General features: G+C 43.4%; 2 protein-coding genes across 2 annotated transcripts in view; both read left to right on the top strand.

Moving 5' to 3' along the window:
* Window positions 1-3,140: 3,140 nt before the first annotated feature.
* ube2d2 (ubiquitin-conjugating enzyme E2D 2 (UBC4/5 homolog, yeast)) lies at window positions 3,141-16,598 on the top strand. Its single transcript, XM_056600161.1, has 7 exons — window positions 3,141-3,443; window positions 4,992-5,055; window positions 8,132-8,163; window positions 8,318-8,395; window positions 11,459-11,564; window positions 13,894-13,987; window positions 15,527-16,598. Exons 1-7 carry the CDS (start codon window positions 3,420-3,422, stop codon window positions 15,570-15,572), a joined length of 444 nt encoding a protein of 147 aa, XP_056456136.1. The 5' UTR covers window positions 3,141-3,419; the 3' UTR covers window positions 15,573-16,598.
* Window positions 16,599-17,364: 766 nt separating this feature from the next.
* The window catches only part of zgc:110843 (uncharacterized protein LOC541492 homolog), a 4,163-nt gene continuing 78 nt past the window's right edge, over window positions 17,365-21,449 (top strand). The window contains exons 1-3 of the mRNA XM_056600162.1: window positions 17,365-17,487; window positions 18,938-19,140; window positions 20,619-21,449. The exon at window positions 20,619-21,449 is cut by the window's right edge and continues 78 nt beyond it. Of these exons, the coding sequence (XP_056456137.1) occupies window positions 17,442-17,487; window positions 18,938-19,140; window positions 20,619-20,708 (339 nt within the window). The 5' untranslated portion in view covers window positions 17,365-17,441 and the 3' untranslated portion in view covers window positions 20,709-21,449. The remainder of the gene's footprint in view (window positions 17,488-18,937; window positions 19,141-20,618) is intronic.

Here is a 21,449-nt window from a genome sequence, read left to right as displayed (position 1 = left end):
ACTGTGCACCGCAAATAACAGCGTTAGCCACTTACTTATGAATAGACTTGGAGGGGCGAGCCCTCCCGGAAGCCATAGAGAATGCATTGAGAGCTCTGTTTTGTGAAGTAAACGCATTTAACATGGGAGTCAATGGGAGAGGTCTGGGGCGATTTTCATTTCGCCCCTGGAGCCCAATGACCAAAATACTATGACTAGGCTATACATGTTTTCGCCGGTTGTAGCAGCAGGGACGTCGGGGCACTAGCAGCAACGGTTGAAGCACTGGCCACAGCAAACAAGCGATCTATTTTAAAACATCCAGACGCCTTAGCTTGTAGAGATTTCTGCCTTTTGTCCCGAATCTTCTCCGCTCCCCCTTTCTTCTTTTTGCCAACTCTTTCCATGATTTTTAGCCCATCCACAGAAATAAAATATAAGCGAAGCAACATCCGCAGCATCCATGGACCGTTAACGTTCGCTGATGTATAATCCCATCGTGCACCGCAACATATTTTTGCAAAATATTCGAACATAAACTCGCCAAATATAAGAAGAAAATCGTAGTTTAGTTTAAAGAAAGCATTTTAGTTTTATTTTAATTTAGTTTGTTGCAATGATTGTACAGTTTGAAGAAACAGGATTTTACAGTTTGAAGAAATAGAAAATTATACCATATACCAACCGTCACATAGATGTGCATGACAAGGAAGCGCTATATATACTGGATGCACCATTGCAACAATTTGACGTTAGGTTCTTTCTTGGGCTCTTTGAGTTATCCGTATTGTCAGGTAAGTAAGGCGGTCGTATAATCAGTATTGGGGCCGGTATGATTGAAGGAGGGCCGGCCCTCGCACGCCGAAATGTGGACCGGCCCTTCTGGCAAATGCCCGGTATCACAGATTACCAGTCCGAGCCTGGTGTCGCACGTTGACTTGGTTATACATAGAAGCAGAGACATCCCCCGTTAGAAATGGGGCAATGCCTTGGTGAGGGGTTGAATTCTAATTGAGTATTTTGGGAAGACCCCGATGCATGTCGTTCTGGAAAGCCCCCTCCTCCCTTTTTAATAGGCTCTTCTGAGACACATCATTGTACCACTCGCCAGTATTATTATTATTTGTATTATGACTTATAATACACGGTATGTATTTAAATGTGTAAACGCAGAATCACCATTGCAACTAGAGATTGATGTCCGCATAAATGATAAAATAGCCTGAGGGAGGTAGAAGAGACGGGCACCATGCTACCGTGGCATGTGTGTTTTGGGGCCAAGTGAGACGCCCTGAGAAAGGGAGAGGAGTCACGCAAGAGGCAGGTTCGACCTCTCCGGGACGGAGGACGCCACTGTGCATGTGCTCCCCGGCAAAACCCCGCCATGGGGAGAGGAGGAAATCCCACGCACACCGAGACACATTCATAGGAACGCACGCCAACCATACTCACGCGTACAGTAAGGCGAACACTGCCACCCTGTGGACGCATTGCAGGATTCACCAAACCTCCACCGGATAGTTGTAGGCCTAAAGATAGGCGCACACGCTATATGCGAGCATTGTGCACGTAATCAGTATAGGCCATACGTCTGCCTTCACTATCATAAGATACATTTTTCGCCCCTCTCCCACCAAACCCCTAAAACGAAGATAACACAGCGTGTACAGTTGTATACATAGGCTGCATAGTCATACATAATATCAAAGAACGAATAGCCTATAGTTCGTTGCGCTTATAAAATCTGTAGTTAGGATGTGACACTTATTTTGGATGACTATTAAAACATCGAAACACTTTATCATAGTGTCATTGGAACAGAATTACATTGTCTTCCAGAATAAGAGTTGTTCCGTTTGAAGGAAAAAATATATAGAAAAATATTATTTATTGAAATGAAATTCCAATCTTTTTTTTTTTAAATAAACAAACTTTCCATTCTTTCGAACTTGTTGTACCCTTGCACAGTGTTCAGCACATCTCAAGCATGAGCTCGACTAGGACTACTGTCGGAGGGATCATCAGCAACGCGCTGCCTCGCGTCAAAAGTAACCGGTCGCCACCGCGTTCTGTATCCGCGATGAGGGAGATGACCTCGAAACATCCGGTATATCCGCCTGGCCTTAGATGCAACAACAAACAACACTTTGTCCAACCGTTAAGGACGCCATGACAATGATGTGTCAACGATAAGGGGAAATAAGCCAACTTAAAAATACAGTCATGATCTAGGGACAGGGTCACTGAGAACGATCTCCAGTTTACAGCGTTCAACGTCACTCGTCATTCATTGATCAATAGAAAAGGTCTTTCAAAATAGAAAACTTCATGATGTTATAACAGGTTTTGAAGTGTCCTAGCACGAGGTACGGGTCTGGGTGGAGTGGACGACCGGTCAGGATGCGGACCCGGGTCCGGACATGGAGACTCTGGCCTACATTCCCTACATTCACGCCGAGCGAGCCCTGGGAGACTACGATACTCTCGCGATGATAGCCTGACTTTTCCATGCGATCATATCACTCCGCGCTTCATAAAGCCCAGAGAACATACGACACGCATTATTAACGTCTCCTCATCAAATTGTGCGTTCAATTTAATGTACCACAATTTTTTTTATTTTAGCCGACGAATATATGTAGATATCAATTACATAAATTACAGTTGAGGTGTGTATAAAGAACAAAAAACTAAACGTTATGTGAATACTGCTCTGGTGCAACATATGTCGAGTGGACATTAACGTCTCCTGTGTGCCTGAAAAATCACACAGGACACACAGGAAAGCTTCACGTTGTAGAGAGACAACACGTCAGAGGATTAGAGACGAGTTTTATTTTTTATGTTTAATATAATGGATCCCGGTGGTGGGCGGCTCGCAGACAACCTGAAACATATTTACAATGCCACTTTTCCATCGTTTAAAATAAGATGTTTATTGCTTCCACAGAAACGACTGATTTTACATGGTTTAAATTCGTTTGTAGCAGAGTAAATATTCACTAAGTTCGGCGAGTTCAGGATTGTTAGAAACTGGGGGTTTTGACCCTTCTTGTTATATGTCTGTCCAAACACAGAGAGCGCGGAGCCAGAAGCACGGTTCTATCTCGGTCGGCTGCGCTCAACGAAACCCAGCGGTAAAGATGCGCATGTCGGCGGAAGGGTTTTATTCACAGCGCAGTATTGTGAGTGATCCGGCGGCCGCTGCAGTAGGAGGAAGGACCGCGGTAACGGTTCTGGTGCTTCTACCTCTTGTGTCTCTCTCTCTCACTTTTTGCTTCGAAACCCTATCGGTGGCGTCTTCTAATATCAATCGGTAATTCGGATGAACAGTGACGGCCTTTTATGACCTACAATCAGCGGCGTTACCCACCGTACAGTGACACCCATCGCCATTTTACCCGCTACACGTTTTCCGTGACAGCAGCGCTAGCACAACAATGGCTCTGAAGAGAATCAACAAGGTGAGGAAGGCCCGTCCAGCACAGCCCTGCTGTACCACTGTCTAACACCACTCCATATCAGGTGTTTAATCAACATGGGGATCATGGTGGAGACTGAGTAGGGTCTTAATCCCGGTGGTCGGTATTGGTGAAGTAACGGGACGAAGCCCCCGACCGGAGCGGCGGCAGCGCCGCTGCGCCGTGTCTGTGTCGCTGGTCCCCGTGTCCACGGCTAACGATACTTCCACGGGACCATCTGAAACACACAAACCTCGATGTATCGGAGCTGTGTTTCACAGGTTTTTATGCGAGGGAAAGTGTTTGAGTTAATGTACGTGTTTTTTTTTCGTGGATCGATGTCATCCTCAGTCTGTTGGTGTCGGTGTTCAGCTCGGCGATAGCTAGCCTGTTAGCCCCTGAGCTAGCTGCCTGTGCGATCAGCGCTGGGGCTCCTCCGCCGAGCAGGCTGTGATATGAGCCTCCTTATTTTGAGGTGGACTTATGTGTTCTGTGAGTCAGTTCAAACCACGGGTTGATCAGTTATCGATGGTCGTAAGGCCGGTGTGCGCTTGGCCTGCGTCACGGTGGTAGCCAGTCTGCTAGACCAGCCCGGTGACACCGCTAGCAAGGGGTGTGCTAGCGGTGTCACCGGGCTGGTCTGACAGCTAAGGGTTTATTCAACCAGCATCCAGCTCGAGCTAAGGGCTTATTCAACTAGCCCCTAGCCGGGGCTAAAGGTGGATGGTCTGACGGCTATGGCCTTTTCAACCAGCCTCTAGCCGGATCTAAGGGCTCATTCAACCAGCCTCTAGCCGGAGCTAAGAGCTTATTCAACCAGCCTCTAGCCGGGGCTAAAGGTGGCCGGTCTATAAGGTCTGACAGCTCAGGACTAATTCAACCAGCCTCTAGTCTGAGTTTAAGGTGGATGGTCTGACAGTTAAGGGCTTATTCAAACCAGACTAGCCGGAGCTAAAGGTGGCCGGTCTGGATGCGGGTCCCACGCGTCGTCGGTCCTTGATGTCATGTTGCTGTCAACAGAAGCGGGGCTCAAACTAATATTATTCTGTCCCTTCTGTTTTCAATTGAACCAATGCTGCACATGTAGGTTCATGTGCTGGCCTCTACATTCGCTGTACCAGCTATTGTAGTGAGACGACCCAACGTAATGGTTTACTGATGTGCCTTCACTATCCTATTCTATAATCCTGTTCTGTTATTTGTATTAAGTTGATGAATAGCATTTTCATACACATTGGGCCTTCACGCCGGTGTCTCCGCTATCAATGCCTACAGTAAAACCATTAGCCCCATAAGTCATCTAAGTTTCTGTCATGTGGGCCGCATATCAGTTCAGAGATGGCGTATGACGTTACATTTTACTTCCAAAATGTGTAAAAGTATAATACAAGCAAGCTTAGCATTCAGCATTGCTATATCCAGCAGTAACATATTTCATGTTGATATGTTCTTGCACACAGTGAGTATCTTTATGCACATTGGTGTATGCGAGTAATAATTGTGCTACTAAGGTCCTCCTAATACAACACTGGCTTCATTTCTTTGTCTCAGGAGTTGACTGACTTGGCACGGGACCCGCCTGCTCAGTGCTCTGCGGGACCAGTAGGAGAGGACAGTAAGTAGACCTTTACCTTTCTGAGACGCCCACAGCACATATCGTCACCCCTCCTCTTGGTGGTCCATTTTCTATGTAATTTAAGTTGTAATGGATCAGTAGGTCACCGCCAAGTGTGTGATTAGCCCTTCCCAACTAACTTGCACACAAAGTGTGTCGTGCTCCGGGCTACGCATTTCCTTATCCTCTCACCAAGATCCACGGGGAACTAGTTTGTTGTCGGTGTCAATGGTCAGTGGTTTAGATTCTCCAGTCTGCAATGACGTCCCCAGTTTTTTAGTTTAGTTTAGTTTAGTCTGCCATATCTTTTTACTCAAATCCCATTATGCTTCTACTTCCTAAAAACGTCTTTCTCAGACAGGACTTCAAGCCTGTTCTACGAAATTCCTACACATGTGCCCATAGGTCAGCCTTTTTTCCTATCAACATAGGCATTTCTTAAGGCAACGTTTTTAAGGTTTTGTGAATAAGGACACAGACAGAATCACCCAAAAATACACACACCAAATGCAGGTAAATTACTGGGGCAGATTATATGGAAGTAAGATCAGCATCTGGAAGCAATTTTCCTAGCCTGAGGTTCAAACGGCACATAAAATATCTTGTATAAACAAAAGTTGGCTTTAGATGCACACCTACGCTCAATAATTTGTTGTCTTTTAGCAGCGTATAGACAAATCAAGCCAGTGAGATATTTACCTCACTCTGAACAGTAGCCATTTCCTCATAAAGTTGAACGTTTGCGTCCCAGTTGTTTGTACTGAGCTGGGAAAATGTCAGGAATTGTAAATGAAGTTGATGCATATTATTGGTTTGCTAAACTTGAGATCTAGAGATGACTGGTTCTCAATAAATTCCCTGTTCTAGTAGCCCCTGTGTTTGAGAGCACCCTGCCCCCCCCCCCCCGCCTCTTCAAACACAACCAAGCCTTCTGTTCAGAGTACAAGTGCACTCTAGCCAGCTGCCAATTTCAATTTGAATCCAATTTCAACCCATAGAATATAATGACTTTCATTTATACATTTACATTAGATATGAGCACATCTACAGGGTTTTAGTCCCACCAATTTAAGTGGAATTCGGACTGGGACTGGCCTTATGTCATTGAGGCCTCTCCCTCTTTGGGACACATCAGTCCCATTCAGGGATCCTTCCCTATTTACACCAATTGGGAGTATTCAATGGATTTAGCATGGTCTATCATTTATAGGGCTGTAGTCCCCCAAAGAACATCCTGTAGACCAAAATTCGACAAACTCTACGACCAACCGACGCGTGGGACAACTACAACCCATCTGCCGCATTGCTCTCTACTTTACCTGATCGCCTAAGTAGCATGTAAGTGCTGTATGTTGGAGGTCAGTGTGTTGCAGATCCTTTCATGCTCGGAGTCTGACTCTGTTACAGCAGAGCTTTGATGTATAGCGGGTCGCACCAGACGAGGCACAGCGAGCGCTCAGACAGCATCGCATAGTAGAAAGACATCACGTCGGGCGATTAGAGTCTACGTTTTGTTCGTTTTTGATGTAATGGGTCCCAGTGGGTGACACTCCGAAGCGTGCCAAAGTGTCACATTTTATACGGTCATACTCCAAGCCCATCGGGTGTTTAAAAGTGAAGTTGATGGAGCATCGCAGACGAATGCCAACACACTTTTGTCATTTTTTAAGCAGATTCTGCCACACAAACTACTGATTTTACATGGTGTGGAGTAAATAGTCACTAAGTAGACTACAAGTCCTCCTTAACAGGTTCAGAGTTGTAAGAAACTGGGCATTTTGACCCCTTCTTATGTGTCTGATTGTTATAACTTCATAATAATGAAGTTATAATATATTAAGTTATAATATATATATAACTGCAGCCGTGAATAATTTTCATAATTAACGATATTTCTTACACAATATAGCCAGTCACTCGTAAATACAATGCAACAGTTTGCATATGTCCCCCCTGCCCTGAAAGTTTTAGATGAAGAAGGGTTTTTTTCCTTAGGAAAGTAACCGTAGCGATTGTCAGCCCAAATCATTTCCATTCTCTTTTGTGTGTCATTGATAATACAAGTTCTCAATGAACATGTGAAGTAATAGATGTTTTGATCAGCATTTTTTAGAGTGATGAAGAACCTTTTGTATTAATAGTGAATAGTTGGTATTGGATTCCTCTAACAATACATGCAATAACAGCATTTTATCAAAAAGTATTTTCTGTTCATTATTCCTCTTTGACTTGGATTATAATCATTGTGACATCTTCCTGTAGCTCATTCAAATGGTTAATAAAAAGCAAGTGAAATTTACGTACTCATTTCTAAGATTACAGACTACTTCAGCCCTAAAAGCCTTTAATGAAATCCTAGGAAGCTAATGATGAGATCTGTTGTCCTATAATATAAACAAGTTGGTTTTTTTGTTGCAATACACATGGATCCCTTTGACCCTTTTCAATTCAATTATGAACCCTTGTGGGTTTTAATAACTTTGCAACAAGTAATTATGAAGTCTGTGTCATCATTAGACATCCATTCTTGGGGTCATGCTTAGATTAAAATTGATTTGTGTGTGTGTGCGCGCGTGTGTGTGTGAGATTTTGCTATCCATTTGCTTTGAGGTATTTTCAGTCACATTTAGTTTATGTCCTCAGTGATCCCTTACATAAATGTGGTCTTGAAGGCTGTGTTTACAGGATTTACATTTAAATGTTTGATTAGCTTGACAGTAATACTTTTAAATTCCCGAACAAAATAGTCTTCAGTAAACAATTCCAGATGCCAACCAACATTATATAACTCATAGTTTCCATGGTTTCGATGTTTGATGTTACAGTCAGTGCCGGTTTCAACCACAATGAAGAATTATTCATGCTGGGCAATTTTCAGATTATGAATCAAAACAAATGTGGTCTGCACAGTATTGGAACTGTTATTTCTTCTTATAAAATTTGTAGTTTGATGATTTGTCTGCTTTTTACAGATTAGTGGTACAATCTTGGCAAATGCAACACAGAGAATGTGTAATGTGGAAATGACTTCAGGCATGGTTTCTCACCCCCCAAATCTGTCTTTGCTTTGTTTCAGTGTTTCACTGGCAAGCCACAATAATGGGACCTGTAAGTAATTCCTTTAAAATACGTTTACGCTTCTATGCATAAAACATTATACTAAACACAATGTACCACGTAAGTGGACCATTTTCTTTCACAATTGTCTCAAAACGTAGTTTCTGTGATTAATTATCTATTCTTTTTTTTCCCCTCACTGTAGAACGACAGTCCTTACCAAGGCGGGGTATTCTTCCTGACCATTCACTTCCCCACAGACTACCCCTTCAAACCGCCAAAGGTAAGACAAACACAGACAGACAGACGGACAGAGAGAACCCTCTGCTAAACCGTGGTCTCCCAGGGCTCCGGTGTGGTTGACCGTTATCAGAATCTGTTTTATCCAGGCTTCTCTTCAACTGCCACCCGACATTAGAAATGCCCCTTCAATTTCAGTGTTCAAATCCAAACAAATCCAAACAAACCTTTTCAAACTGGCCTTCCTCCATCACCCTGACCTGAAAATGATTTAAGGAAATGAATGGTAAATTAAGGTGATTAATTTACATGGCTAGCACTGCCTCAATTAGTCACCATCATCGATCACTCTGATGCGGAAAATGTATTTTTTTCGTGTTACGCGTTACTTTTAACACGTTTAATGTGTGCTTTCAATATCACTACATCTTGGCTGCGTTCACTTCAGGTTCTTTGGGCTCCAGTCACTTTAGGGTTAGTAGTAGTATTCATTGTTGGTAGCAGAGTCTGCTGCCAGAGAGGTTGGGCATGGAGGTTCCCCCAGACCAAAAGCTACAGAAGTCTGCTAATGCTTTAAATGAGCCGTCTGCTTGCTGCTCAAAACGTGTGGCATTTCACAGCCGCCGTACCGCAGCACACAGAAACACCTGAAGAGAAACGGGTACTGTTCTGGAAGGCCGACCACGAGAACAGTTAAAAGCACCGATCCCACCGACTGTTTTCAACAGCCAGCAGCCTGCTTTGGCGTTTTTATCCTATGGATCCCGCGCTGAGTAGATAACCCGTCCATTATTAATAGAGCTCTGCCCTGCTGGCTGCTATATACACTCATTGTTGGAGTCCTAGGTACTCTCCTCCTTCTTGCTACCTTTCGAATTTTACAGGTGTAGGCTAGAATCTGGGCTGATGCTACATTGATTGACAGTGTTTATTGGGATGTTTGCCGCAGGGGTATTCAGAAATACCATCAAAAATACAAACATGCATTCATCTTATGAAAACATTTGATATTATATTTGTATTTTGGCCAAGTTTTGAAGCAGGAAATATAATTAAATAGGTGCATTGTTGCTGAGACCAAAATAGTTTTTTTCGCCACCGATTCGCCACGTTGGTCAAGTCTTTCAATATTGGCCACCCGCCCGGAACGACATGACATCAAATCTGAAATTGACATTTATAGCAGCATAGTGATGCTGTGCTAGCCTGGCTCCACCCGCCTAAGTACCAGACTAGGTCTGGACCTGCTGTATGTAATTTGGTTTTCTGGTGCCGCCACAGCGGCCACCAATCAGCGAACAGAGGGCGTTTCTGAGAACAATGACGATAAAGTCGTACGCCAGTTTGAGTTGTTGTTGTAGGTCGGTAGTTGATTTACAATGTGCAATTTTTCCCTGATAAATTAAATTCGACGAACAAAACCTGCAGCTGTCGTTGACGGACATTTTCGTGCAGACGCGCAAGGTGTTTGGTTTGTGTACAACCTGCGCGTGATTCCCGGCGCATGACATACGTCACAACCAAACGTTAGCGATTGGTTATGGCATATCCAGAGTGGCACTGGGCAGATCCAATCATTTTAAACTTCAACAGACACCCGCCTTCAAGTGAGTTAACGTTTGTCAATTGATTAGGTCCAGACTCTCTGTACAAATGAAATGAAGTGAAGTACAAGATTCTGGTAGAACCAGGCTAATGCTGTGCTGTTGTATGACAACAATCACAGAATAGCAGTTCATGCAGTTTGCAAGTATTGATGATGGCATTGGATATTGAAGCTCAGAATTACAGCGATCGGACGCGGGGAACGCGTCAGACCGCATTACGTGGAGATCACGGTTCTGAGTCCCATGTGTCTAGTGATGTCTACATGCCCAAGGGACAGGCGGACAGCAGCACTCCTCTCTATAAAGTCATCGTTTGGTTGATATTTACAAAAGTACCCGGCTATAAACAATAGCCCAACTAAAAAGCCATTGCCCAGGATACGTCAACGTTTCAAAATGTCCCTAATAGATTAAAACATTGAAAAATGCTGTTTTGTTGTGCACTCGTTTTACACTCAAGTCTGCGACCACTGGTCACAACGTTTCTCACCTGCTCTTGTGGGTTGCAGAGCTACGGGATACTCTTCTAAACTGCAGTCTTTAATGTTGAAGGACAATTAGGTACTTTTTGAAACGGGAGGCATACCTGTTTTAACTGCGTTGAAGTTAGGCTGCTATTTAGGGCAGGGAACCAACTTTGTAGTTGTGCCTATTGTGTAGAAATATTGACCGAAATGATGACTCAATAGAGAGGAGTGCTGCTGCCGGAGGCGGCCTCACTTGTTCTCCTCAGAAGGTTTACATCGCGCGACATACGGGACTCCTAACGATGAGCACCTCTTCGGTTCACTGGGTCATCGCTGGAATCCTCAGTGGGAATATCTGTTGCAAATCCACAATCTTTGTCATTTAAAGAACTTTCAAGATGCGCAAGCTTTTTATTTGCTCCTTTTTAAATACGCAGCATTAGGCTGCCTTACATTTCTATCAGTTTTAATTTCGGGGTGTTCCTGGGAGGCGATCGTTATTGTATAACCGCAGCCCTACAGGCTAGCCAGTAAACGTCAGTTAACAAACCGAGGTTAATCCTGTCGACAATGAAACCCTCGGAGACTATAATAACAATGGAGCCGTTTTTATTATGTTTTTATTATACAAATGAAGGTGACCAAAAAACTGAAGAGCCAAGAGCTCTGAGACTCATTTGTCGACTTTTGAGGGTGCAACCTGAAAGAAAAATTGAGAATATTGCTATGTCTTACCTTTTAGGTATTATGTTAAATAATGATTACATGTCGGTTTCTCATATTCCGCTATCTCTTTATCTGTCCAAGGCAAAGCCATATAAAATTGTTTTATACATTTTTGGATGAAAAGTTCCTTGTTTAGATAAATTCTTTAATCCGATGATTACTCGATAGAGAATATGGCTATGAAATATGGCCATAGAATGGAAGTGGCTACCCTAATATAAGCATTTGAATGGTCCGTGGTCCTCCACAGACGCGCTGCCTTGTCCTTTGCCCATCATGCCAATGTCTTGTGTGTCCCATCCACAGGTTGCATTCACCACAAGAATCTACCACCCAAATATCAACAGCAACGGCAGCATTTGCCTTGATATTCTGCGGTCACAGTGGTCTCCCGCTCTCACCATCTCCAAAGGTAGGCCCCCCCTTCCCCTCAGATCCTCCCCTCTCCCCTGGGGGAGAGGAGGACACGTGCATCAAGGTTTCACCAGGCATGGCTCTCCACTGACCAGAAGAGAGGCACATCCCTTGGTTGATCAGGCTGTGTGATGTCATGCTTAGGAAGGGCAGGTTTAACTATAATATAGCCTATTGGGTCAGTGACTTATGGCCTTTCTATGCAGAGTGCTGTGTTGGCTTAAACAACCTCGGCCTCTTTGTAACGGACCCCAGAACGTAACGGGCGGCAGTGGGGCAGCCCCTATTGAGGTCCTCTAGTGGTTCAGCCAGTAAACATTGCACAGGTGATTTGTGAGCTGTTGAGTGCGGGCGTTTAATAGGTCATAGTAGGTCAGGTAACTCGTACTCTTTCTCAGGTTTACGGCACGCACACACACACACACACTACCCCAAACAGCCTTTTGTGTGTTAAGTTTGCCCCGAAAGTGGCAACACGGTTTAACCTTGAAACACATGCTTATTTAGCATGGGGAGTGTTTAGAAGTGCAGTGAAACAGCTAATGTAGCTAATAATACAATCTGTGAAGGGGGGAGGGGGACTGGACCCTGTGGGACTGCACTTCTCTGGGAAGCTTCGAGTCATGAACGGGGAAGGTTATTTATTCTTTTTACTAACTGAAGTGTATGCTAGGGCTGTGCGATATGACCAAAATATCATATCCCAATATAAGTCATTCATTATCCCGATAACGATATATATCACGATATAGCACATTTTCTGTAAATTCAATGAATAGTTTATATAATAAAATGACCACATGGAAAGGCTTATTTCGTATTACATTTGGAATTATATACTTGACTAATAAAGGTAAATTACTCATGATTATTTTTTTCCTTATATTTAATACCTTAATTTTCAATTAAGCATGTAACAAAATCTAAAATATGAATGTATAAAAAAGTAAAAAGAAAACACTTCAACTATAGTTGCAAACAAAATATAGGCCTAAAATTCGAATATGGTAAAAAATATCAAAACCAACCATATAATACTCAACAGTAGAACTGTTTGAATTGTAGCAGCAAACAAAAATGAATACAGGCCTAACTATTGGTATATAGAATACCAAATTCAATCATGGAACACTTTCAAGTTTAAACTATAGCAGCAAAATAAGGCTCACAAAAAGAGATAGAATATAACAAGTAAAAAAACACTCCAAGTTTGAATTATAGCAGCATTATATGAAAACAACCAAAGTGCCGCAAACAAAATAAATATATCATCGTTGGACACTCTGCGTACTGTTTGACATGATTCTTGCGTAGATGTTGAAAGAGGTTAGTGGTGTTTGAGTCTGTTGAGGGGACCGGTCTGCGGCATTCTTTGCAAAATACGTTTTTCTGGTCCGTGTCAGACTTTTCATACCCAAACCACGTCCATGCGACAGAAGTAGCCCCTCTTTTAGGTACGAGCTCCTCGTTTTGTCTTGGCTGGTCGGAGTGCACCTGTTCGGAATTACCCCGTTCTGTGTCACCTTCACCCTCTTCCATGTTTGTTTGTGTTGCCTTCATGTGCCATGAGGAAGAACCTAAAGCGTCGTCCAAATTACGAAAAATATTACCGTCAACTGTGATTTGCGACAAGACGAAATAAACAATAGAGCATAATATCATACGATAGTTTTTATTTCGTCACACGAAATATATCGTCATATCGCGCAGTCCTAGTGCATGCCATAACTGAAGTGTGTGTGTTTGCCTATGTTTGTAGCGTTGCATTTTTAAGATGATTTGTTGAATAATTGAATATTGCAAGCAGAACCTATCTTTTATTAATGATTCGTCATGAATGTGTAAAAAGGATCATGTAATAAGGGAATCTTGTTCATGTTAACATGGATATTTATGTCTTCTTTTGTTCGTGAACAATGGGTTCATCACCCCAAACAAGCTTTTAAAGTTCCCCTTTATAGATCCGTGTCTGAATACATCTCACACGGTGACATTGAACACAAAACAACTGAATTAGTTTGAGAGCCATTCTGTCCTGCTCAGCGTTTGTGGCCCTCTATTCTGGGGTGGTCCCTTAGGAGCCATCAGGCCTTATTGTTCTGTGTCTTTGTGTGAACCACAGTAATGGCCACCGTAGCATTGGCCCTGACAAAAGGCTTCCTAATGGACCATCTATCAACATAGGAGGAGCTTTACTAGCACCGTGGTGAACTGGACGTTCCTCCCCGTCCGAGGGCTGCGCTGCATCTGCTCAGTCACTTCTATGGACCAGGTCTATCAGTAGCCCCCGCTCACGCGTTCATCTTGTGGCTCTTCCCCTTCTGCAGTTCTCCTCTCCATCTGCTCTCTGCTGTGTGATCCGAACCCAGACGACCCCTTAGTACCTGAGATCGCCCGCATCTACAAGACGGACAGGGACAAGTAAGTACCGGCTTCACCTCTACCAGGAGGGACTCCTAATCCCTCCTAGAAAGAGAGTTAGATCTTATTAGATGGTCGGTCCAGCAAACACTAAAGAAATGTAATTATCAGGTTGTTCTGAGCTTTACAAAATGTATATACATTTATTTTTGTTGAACGCTTGTCAAACAAAAAAAGCACATTTTATGCATCACTTTGAACTCTTGAAACTTTTGTTTTACATTTCTAACATTTATTTAACAATTATAAGAGCAACTTGTTTTTGTATTACAAAAACAAGTTGCTCTTATAATCAGTTGCAGCCAGATTTGATTATTATTGCATTTAATTTTAACTAGGAAATCACCAAATCCCTTATTAGGACACTATTTACGTTCCCTCTTGATGCTCACACATTGTGAATCGCGGGTAACAACAATAGTGTTTTCATAAGCGATCTAAACATCCTGGTCTATAGGAATGGTATCAGTTTCATGCCATGCAATTGTTATATAAACATTAGAAGTGACCTCGACTCAAATCATCGATAGAAAGACACTTAGTTGACCTTTTGTCTATAATAGTCTTATAATCTGTTGGGAAAACAGTATCAGAGAGTCATTCCACTGGGAGCATGTGGGTGCTAAATCTGTGATGATGCTTCTTGAAAGAATAGCCTACAAGTTAGACAATGTGGTTTTTGTATGGGTTTGACTCTGTCTCCTCTGCAATTTACTGTTATGTTTTGCTTTGAATAATAATACAATGAATAAAAGTCCCTATTGTTTTTTTGATAGGCCCTTTGTGTAATGACGGTGGCATTATCCAATCATTTATTTATTTTTTAAACCACATGAACAAAAACATTTAAAATTGCCATTATTTCTTAACCATTCAAGATTTTTTTTTTTAAATGCAAGCGGCCACCCTCAGCTGCACATCATACCACTCGGGGGGTAAATTATTCTCTCTGCCGTTATGGCGGGAGTGTGTTCTCACTTTTGCTATACTCTGAATATCTGCGTCATTCCAATGTATTTTTAATTAGTAATCAGTCAAACGCCTCTATGTTGTCGTTATCGACGGGGGGTTTGTCTTCCAGGGTTGGATGTTGATGCCATACGTAATCAGACTGAACTGAGCTCTCGGTCTCCACAGAGCCTCTTGATGTGTTACATTAATTACGGTACATTATGTTGGTGTATATTTAGGCTTATAGTAGCCTTTATTTTCTGTCAAACTATAAGCAGACGCTGACATTAACAGACGTTATTTAGCTGCATTTATAAAAAATACACATATAAGTGATTTGACTATCTGCTGTAGTTGTCTCTGCTCTGACAAATCATATCAGACTATGCAAATCCTTAGTGGGGGACGGCCCTAATTAAACCCTCCTCCTATAACGTGTGCTGCCCTGGAGAGCAGCTCTGTCTGAAGGGCTGTGTTCAGGGAGCCACTACAGAGGAGAGCTGCTGGATGAGATCACCACCAGCCCTGTGGAACCATTAAAGACACGACAAAGCGCTAACACTCTTCTCTCTCGTCTCTTCATCGCAGGTACAACAGAATAGCGCGGGAATGGACACAAAAGTATGCAATGTAGTGTTGGAGAAGAACCATGGCCAACCACCTCTACGACTGAAGGCTAGGGGAACTTTGAAGTAAAGAGAAAACAAACGACAACAACAAAAAAAAGTACAAATGAAAAAGCTTAAAACAAGATCTTGTTGGTTTCCATTGGAGTGCTTTCTTTGAGCCACGCCCCCCCCCCCCCCCCCCCCCCCACCAGAGCACCTGTAGAACTCCCTCTCCCCCCGGGGCTCTCGGTGTCTCCCTGTCCCCTCCCCCCCCGCCCACTCTGCTGTACATATTTTCAACTCGATATTGAAAACACGCCCCGCCCCCCTCACCCCTGTGACCCCGACCCCACCCTGCCATGGTACCCTTTTGTTTTATTTGATTTGGTCACGTCCTTCCTATCACACGGCGTGTGGACAGTGTGCCACACACCAGTCGCCCTGATCTCCTAGTTCTGAACCCATGTGCGCCAATTCCCTCACTCACTCGCTGACTCCAAACGTTGATCACTTTAAGCATTCCTTTTACCATCAGTTAAGCTTAGGGGACCTGCTCCCCCCCCACCCCGCGTTGGGGACAGGGACTCGGGGTAGAGGGATCATGTTTACGCTCTGCACTCTTTCTTGATTTACATTTTTCTTTGTATTCTTTTTTTTTTTTTTTTCTACGCCTCATCACCGACTGTAGAGGTGACGATTCAAGCAAGCGGGTTTGGCAGTCGTGTCAAGGGGGCACGTTGAATTTCCTATGAGGAAATCTATTTAACAAATTCTAAAAAAAATCATAGCAGGATGTGTGAAATGGAGAACGTAATGTAAACGGGCTGTTCTGGTCTCCTCTTCCATTCTATGAAAGGACTTGACCTGATCTGGTCACCCTTCCACTCCCCGCCTCACTGTGGCCATAGAACAAAGGTCCGCCCTTTTCACACAAACGCACAAACCAATACTTTCCCCATATCACCGCCACCGACATTCACGACGTGGAAGTTCTACACCAGGTAATCCGTTTGGTTTTAATTTAATTTTAATAGTTTTTTTTTTTTTTTTTTTGAATCCCATAACTTTTTTTAAAATATTATTTTGCTATTGTTAAATTAGAGGCTAATATCTTAAAGGCTACAGGACTGGCTTGGGCTCTGGGAGCGAGGAGATCCCACTCTCCTCGCACAAAACTTCTGTATATTGAATTACCTGAGAGGCTCGTTGAGCTTTGTGTGTTGATTAAACTGTGTAATAAAACCTCCGGCTCCTGTTTTGACTAATTTCCAGGGCCATTGTTAGGCGGTCCCTGACCCTATGACTAGGTTTCATTTACATAATTAAGGGATTCTTACTTGGATAATGAAGTAATTCCAACGCTGGATCGAGGAGAAGGTGTTCTTATTGAGAGGGGTGTTATTATTGATTTACTGGTCATTTGGGTTATGTTAGATTCAATTTTAATTTATCAGGAACAATATTCCAAGATAAAACTGATGAATTTGTCTAAGAACTTCCATGCTGAGAATGTAGGACTCTTTAAGGTATACGCTTCTTGAATGCACACTTACGATGAAAAATCAAATACATTTTATCGTATCGATCCATATTGAGTAAGAAACATTTAATAGTTTACAATATCTAAAGTGTTATTTTCTATGCGTTTACAAAAAGAAAATGCATTCACTAATAAAGTCGTTATTGTAAACTAATAAATGATAATGTTGATATATTTACTGGTGCGTATGAACCATATCTGGTACAAGCTACCGTGTGAGGCTCTGGTCCTGATTGGCTGCGGTCCCCGTGACGTCACCTAACGAGGCAGTGCGTTACATAGGGCAGAGTTCGGACTACGGAAGCTCGCCAGTGACCTTGTTGGGTTAGCAGATACGAGCTCCAACAGAACCAACATGACCATGCCTACCTTATCAAGCGCTGGATTCAGGATATCGAAAGGTAATTTAAGTGGTTATTCATCACGACAATGTGGCTTAGCTTTGCTGCATAGCCTGATGCTAACTTACTCTTCCACAGATCACATTAATAACCATAAATCTGAAATGTTTGTCTTGGTGCTGAGCAGACCTGATAACGAAGACCATAACAGCTTCATTGTTTTCTCCGAACTATTTCTGAAGGTCGGTTATGGATTATGTTTAAGGGGCTGATGTCTATGTTAGCTAACCTGTAGCCCTGTGTGGCTGCACTGGATATATGTGACAGTTCACACACTTGGACCAGCAGCTCTGGTCATTACCTACCGATCACAACAACATGTCTTCTCCCTCGCTCTTAAATCAAGTCTATTTGTAAGACGTGCAGACAAGCTTGCATATCCTCTGTGTTAATCCCGTAGGTTAGTCTTCTACCAACACAGTCAATTTTTTTTTAATTCTCTCTAGTCCCAGATTTAAACCTTGTGTCTGACTGACTTTAAGGCGTTCACACAGTGGACGCTCGGCTCTGGCACTTTGTGGTCTGTGTTTTGAATTACTAATGTTGGGAAGGAGACCAATCGGACCAACATGAGACTGGCTGTACGTTTAAAGATAATCGGCTGGTACAATAATCTGCAAGTTACTGTTAAACTCGACGAGAAAGTCAGCACAACTTTTACTAAAGCAATGCAAACTGCCTACGAGCGCGGTTGATCTAATATGATCTGTTTTTATAAAGGTAGGATCCTTCGAGTGTGTAGTTTTGCAAAGGAATCAAGGTGCATATTTCTGTGGTTTAATAATGGCGCAGGGATTAGCTATTGGAAGGGGTAGGGAGTGACTGCTCCACTTCAAATCGGCCTTTTTAATTGGTTGTGTCCGGTTTGCTAATTTGGAATTGAATGAGGACGTTTTGCCTTAAGCACCGTGGTAGCATTTAGTTCAATAAGATGTACCTTGTTGTAAATGTAATTTACTGAAGGCTCTTTACTGTTTGAAGTATATCGGAGGCAGGCCTCCTGTGGAGAACAGAGACGTATCTCTCATTCTTTATATTTATCCTTTGTACACACTTTTCTCTAAGTCTATCTTTACAATCTAACAGGCTAAGGCTCAACGTGCCTTTAGTCTTGGGAGATGGGAGAGAAACTGCATGAAGAGCATGCCAGCTCAACAGAAACAGGACCCAGGTTACTGGAGCTGGGAGGCAACATGTGGTATACAAAGCCCTCCAGAGATCCTACAGCCTCTTCTCACTGTTATGGTCCATCAGAATACAAACATTATTGCTGGTCGCTCCTGAAGGAGGGCTTTCCATAGATGTTGGTTTGCATAAGGGATATCGATTTAATTTAAAAAACTGACAGTGTTCAGGACCATGGCTCTCGCCTTGGACCATGGATGCTTTCCTCTTTGTACGAGCTCGGCCTCCTCCTGTATAGCGTGTCTCACCCTCTCCCTCCCTGCAGACCAGCTGATCGTGGCTGTGCCCGTGGCGGTGGTGGCGGCCGCGGGCGGCTTCCTCCTCAGCAGCTACCTGAGCGGGCGCAGCTGCAAGAAGGGCCGTGTCAACACCTGCATCAGCAAGGACAGCCCCAAGGTGGTGCACAGCTGTGACATGGAGGACATCGGCACCAAGGCTGTCTACTGCCGCTGCTGGAAGTCCAAGAAGGTCTGCTGCTCCCCGGCTGCTGCTCAGTCCCACTACCCCTAACCACCGCACCCGGTAGCATGTCCTAAAGCGTGTGTGGTTAATCTGAACGATGACAATTAATGGGCGTCACTAGGCCAGCCAATTGTCCAGTTAGGCCCGCCTGAATTAATGGAGCAATCAAACGACAGACCTGGAACCTGTGTTAGGGAAAGGTCTGTATTTAATCTTGCTCCACATTACATTTTCTGGAACAATTAGATAAATTGGACTGCGTTTCTCAGTCTTTGGAGGGACAGCACTTTCTGGATTCGCTTGTTCGTTTTCACCTAGTTTAAAATGCTCTTGCTACCCCGGCTGTATTGAAATGAGATTAAAGGGGACATATTATACCACCAGGTGTGAGTGATTAGCCTTACAAGCTGTTTCGAAAATCTGCCCCATAAGACATCACTAGTGGGCGGGTCCACCTAGATCTGTGCTGGATAGATGAGCAACGTTTACTTCAGTCCACTGGGTAGGCTGGTAGACTGATCTATCCAGCACAGATCTAGGTGGACACACCCACTAGTGATGTCATATGGGGTAGATTTTAAAAACGTCTAGTAAGGCTAATCACACACACCTGGTGGTATAATATGTCCCCTTTAAATAATGTATGAGATTAGAAATCCCTGCTAAATGGTTCAAAGATGGGAAGACCATTGTAATGGAAGCTGTCTGTAGCTACTACTACTAATGGGCTAATTAGACGAATCACTGACCTGAAGAGCAGGCTACAGAAATGGGTCAAATCCTATTGACCCTGGCGTTTAACCTTTCAAGACATTGGACTTTATTTCAGTTAGAATCTCATTTGTGTGCTTTACCTAAGAGAATGTTGTAAAAGCAGTGCATTGTGGGAGGAGAGCATACATGTGTGAGACACACACAGGGTCTAGATCACTGTTGTCCGTCCTGTTTAGTCATGGAAATGAGCTGCTGGGATATGCTGATGTGCGTTTGTGTTTAGACTGTTTGATCCCCTGCTGCTCAATTATGCAAATCCCCTTGTCACTTTAAGAGACAATGACGTTTGGTCAACTAGAGACGGTAAAACCTGCTTTTTTTTTTACTAGGTCTATCCGTTAGGTTCAACACCATAACCCACTTTTCAATTCACTTTTTCAGTCTGTAAAATCTTGTAAATAATGGCATGTCCATTAATGGTCAACGGAGCCCAAAGTGATATTTTCAGCAGCATCTGTCTTATTTTATTCTTGTTTCACTGTTCATCTTATTGTATACGGGGAATGGGTTAACCTAGCGATTGTTAGATCTTGGCACTTGGTTCTATGAACATCCTTACTGTCCCCACAGCGGTATATAATTTCTTCCTTCTTACAAATGTACTTATTGTAAGCCTCTTGGGATAATAGCGTCTGATAAATGCCCTTAATGTAAGTTTGATGTGACTGAATTCTTTTTATTAACCTGAGTCTTGCGATTCCCTCCTCTAGTTCCCGTACTGCGACGGGGCCCACGCCAAACACAACGAGGAGACCGGGGACAACGTGGGACCGCTCATCATCAAGAAGAGAGACGCCTGAACCGTCCTGCCCCCGGGGGGGGGGGGGGGACCCCCCCCGGCCTTCATAACCAACGCTGCAATGACAACCATTACGCTGACAGTCAATCGAGAGCTACCTGTGTGTTTTAATCAACCTCGGCATTGACCTGATTTCTGATTGTCAACCCGGGATGAGTGCTAATATTCGAATCATCCGTCCGAATCAGGGGAGACGTTACGACGCGTGGGGGGGGGGGCTCTCTTCTGCTGTCCCGGATTAATTTGGGCGATCAAAAGGGTTGGGTGTAAAGACACCAGGTGTCTTCTGTTGACCTGTTCTCTGAGGATGATGGTGGTGTCATTGATGCTTCGTCATCGCTCTGTGTCGCTGGCGCTTTCTCTCATTCCCATATCCATCACCACTCGGCTCAATCTTGTTTTCACGCTGAAACTTTTCATAACTACAGCTGCACTTCATGGTCTGAATGAAAAAATAAATGTGAATGTTTTCTTGAATTTATTCGTATTAATTTATTTTCTGCTTTTGCCTATCTGCTGCTCGGTCACTGAGGAGTCTCGTAAATTCTAGTATAGTGTCTAGTATACAGTAATGCGCACTGATCAAATCTGACAATGAGAAGCGACGATGTACTGCTGGTAAATCTTGATTCGGTTTTCTATGTTGTATCCGTTGGGTCAGACTGGGGCAAAAAGGCCTTCAAAATAATATATTTTGCTCAAGTCATTTTCCATTGATGCTGGTTCTGATTTTGCTGATTAG

This window comes from Gadus chalcogrammus, chromosome 10 (genome assembly GCF_026213295.1).
Source record: "Gadus chalcogrammus isolate NIFS_2021 chromosome 10, NIFS_Gcha_1.0, whole genome shotgun sequence".
In the NCBI taxonomy this organism is placed as follows: Eukaryota; Metazoa; Chordata; class Actinopteri; order Gadiformes; family Gadidae; genus Gadus; species Gadus chalcogrammus.
The sequence above is the reverse complement of the archived record's forward strand: the minus strand, read 5'-3'. Positions and strand labels throughout refer to the sequence as shown.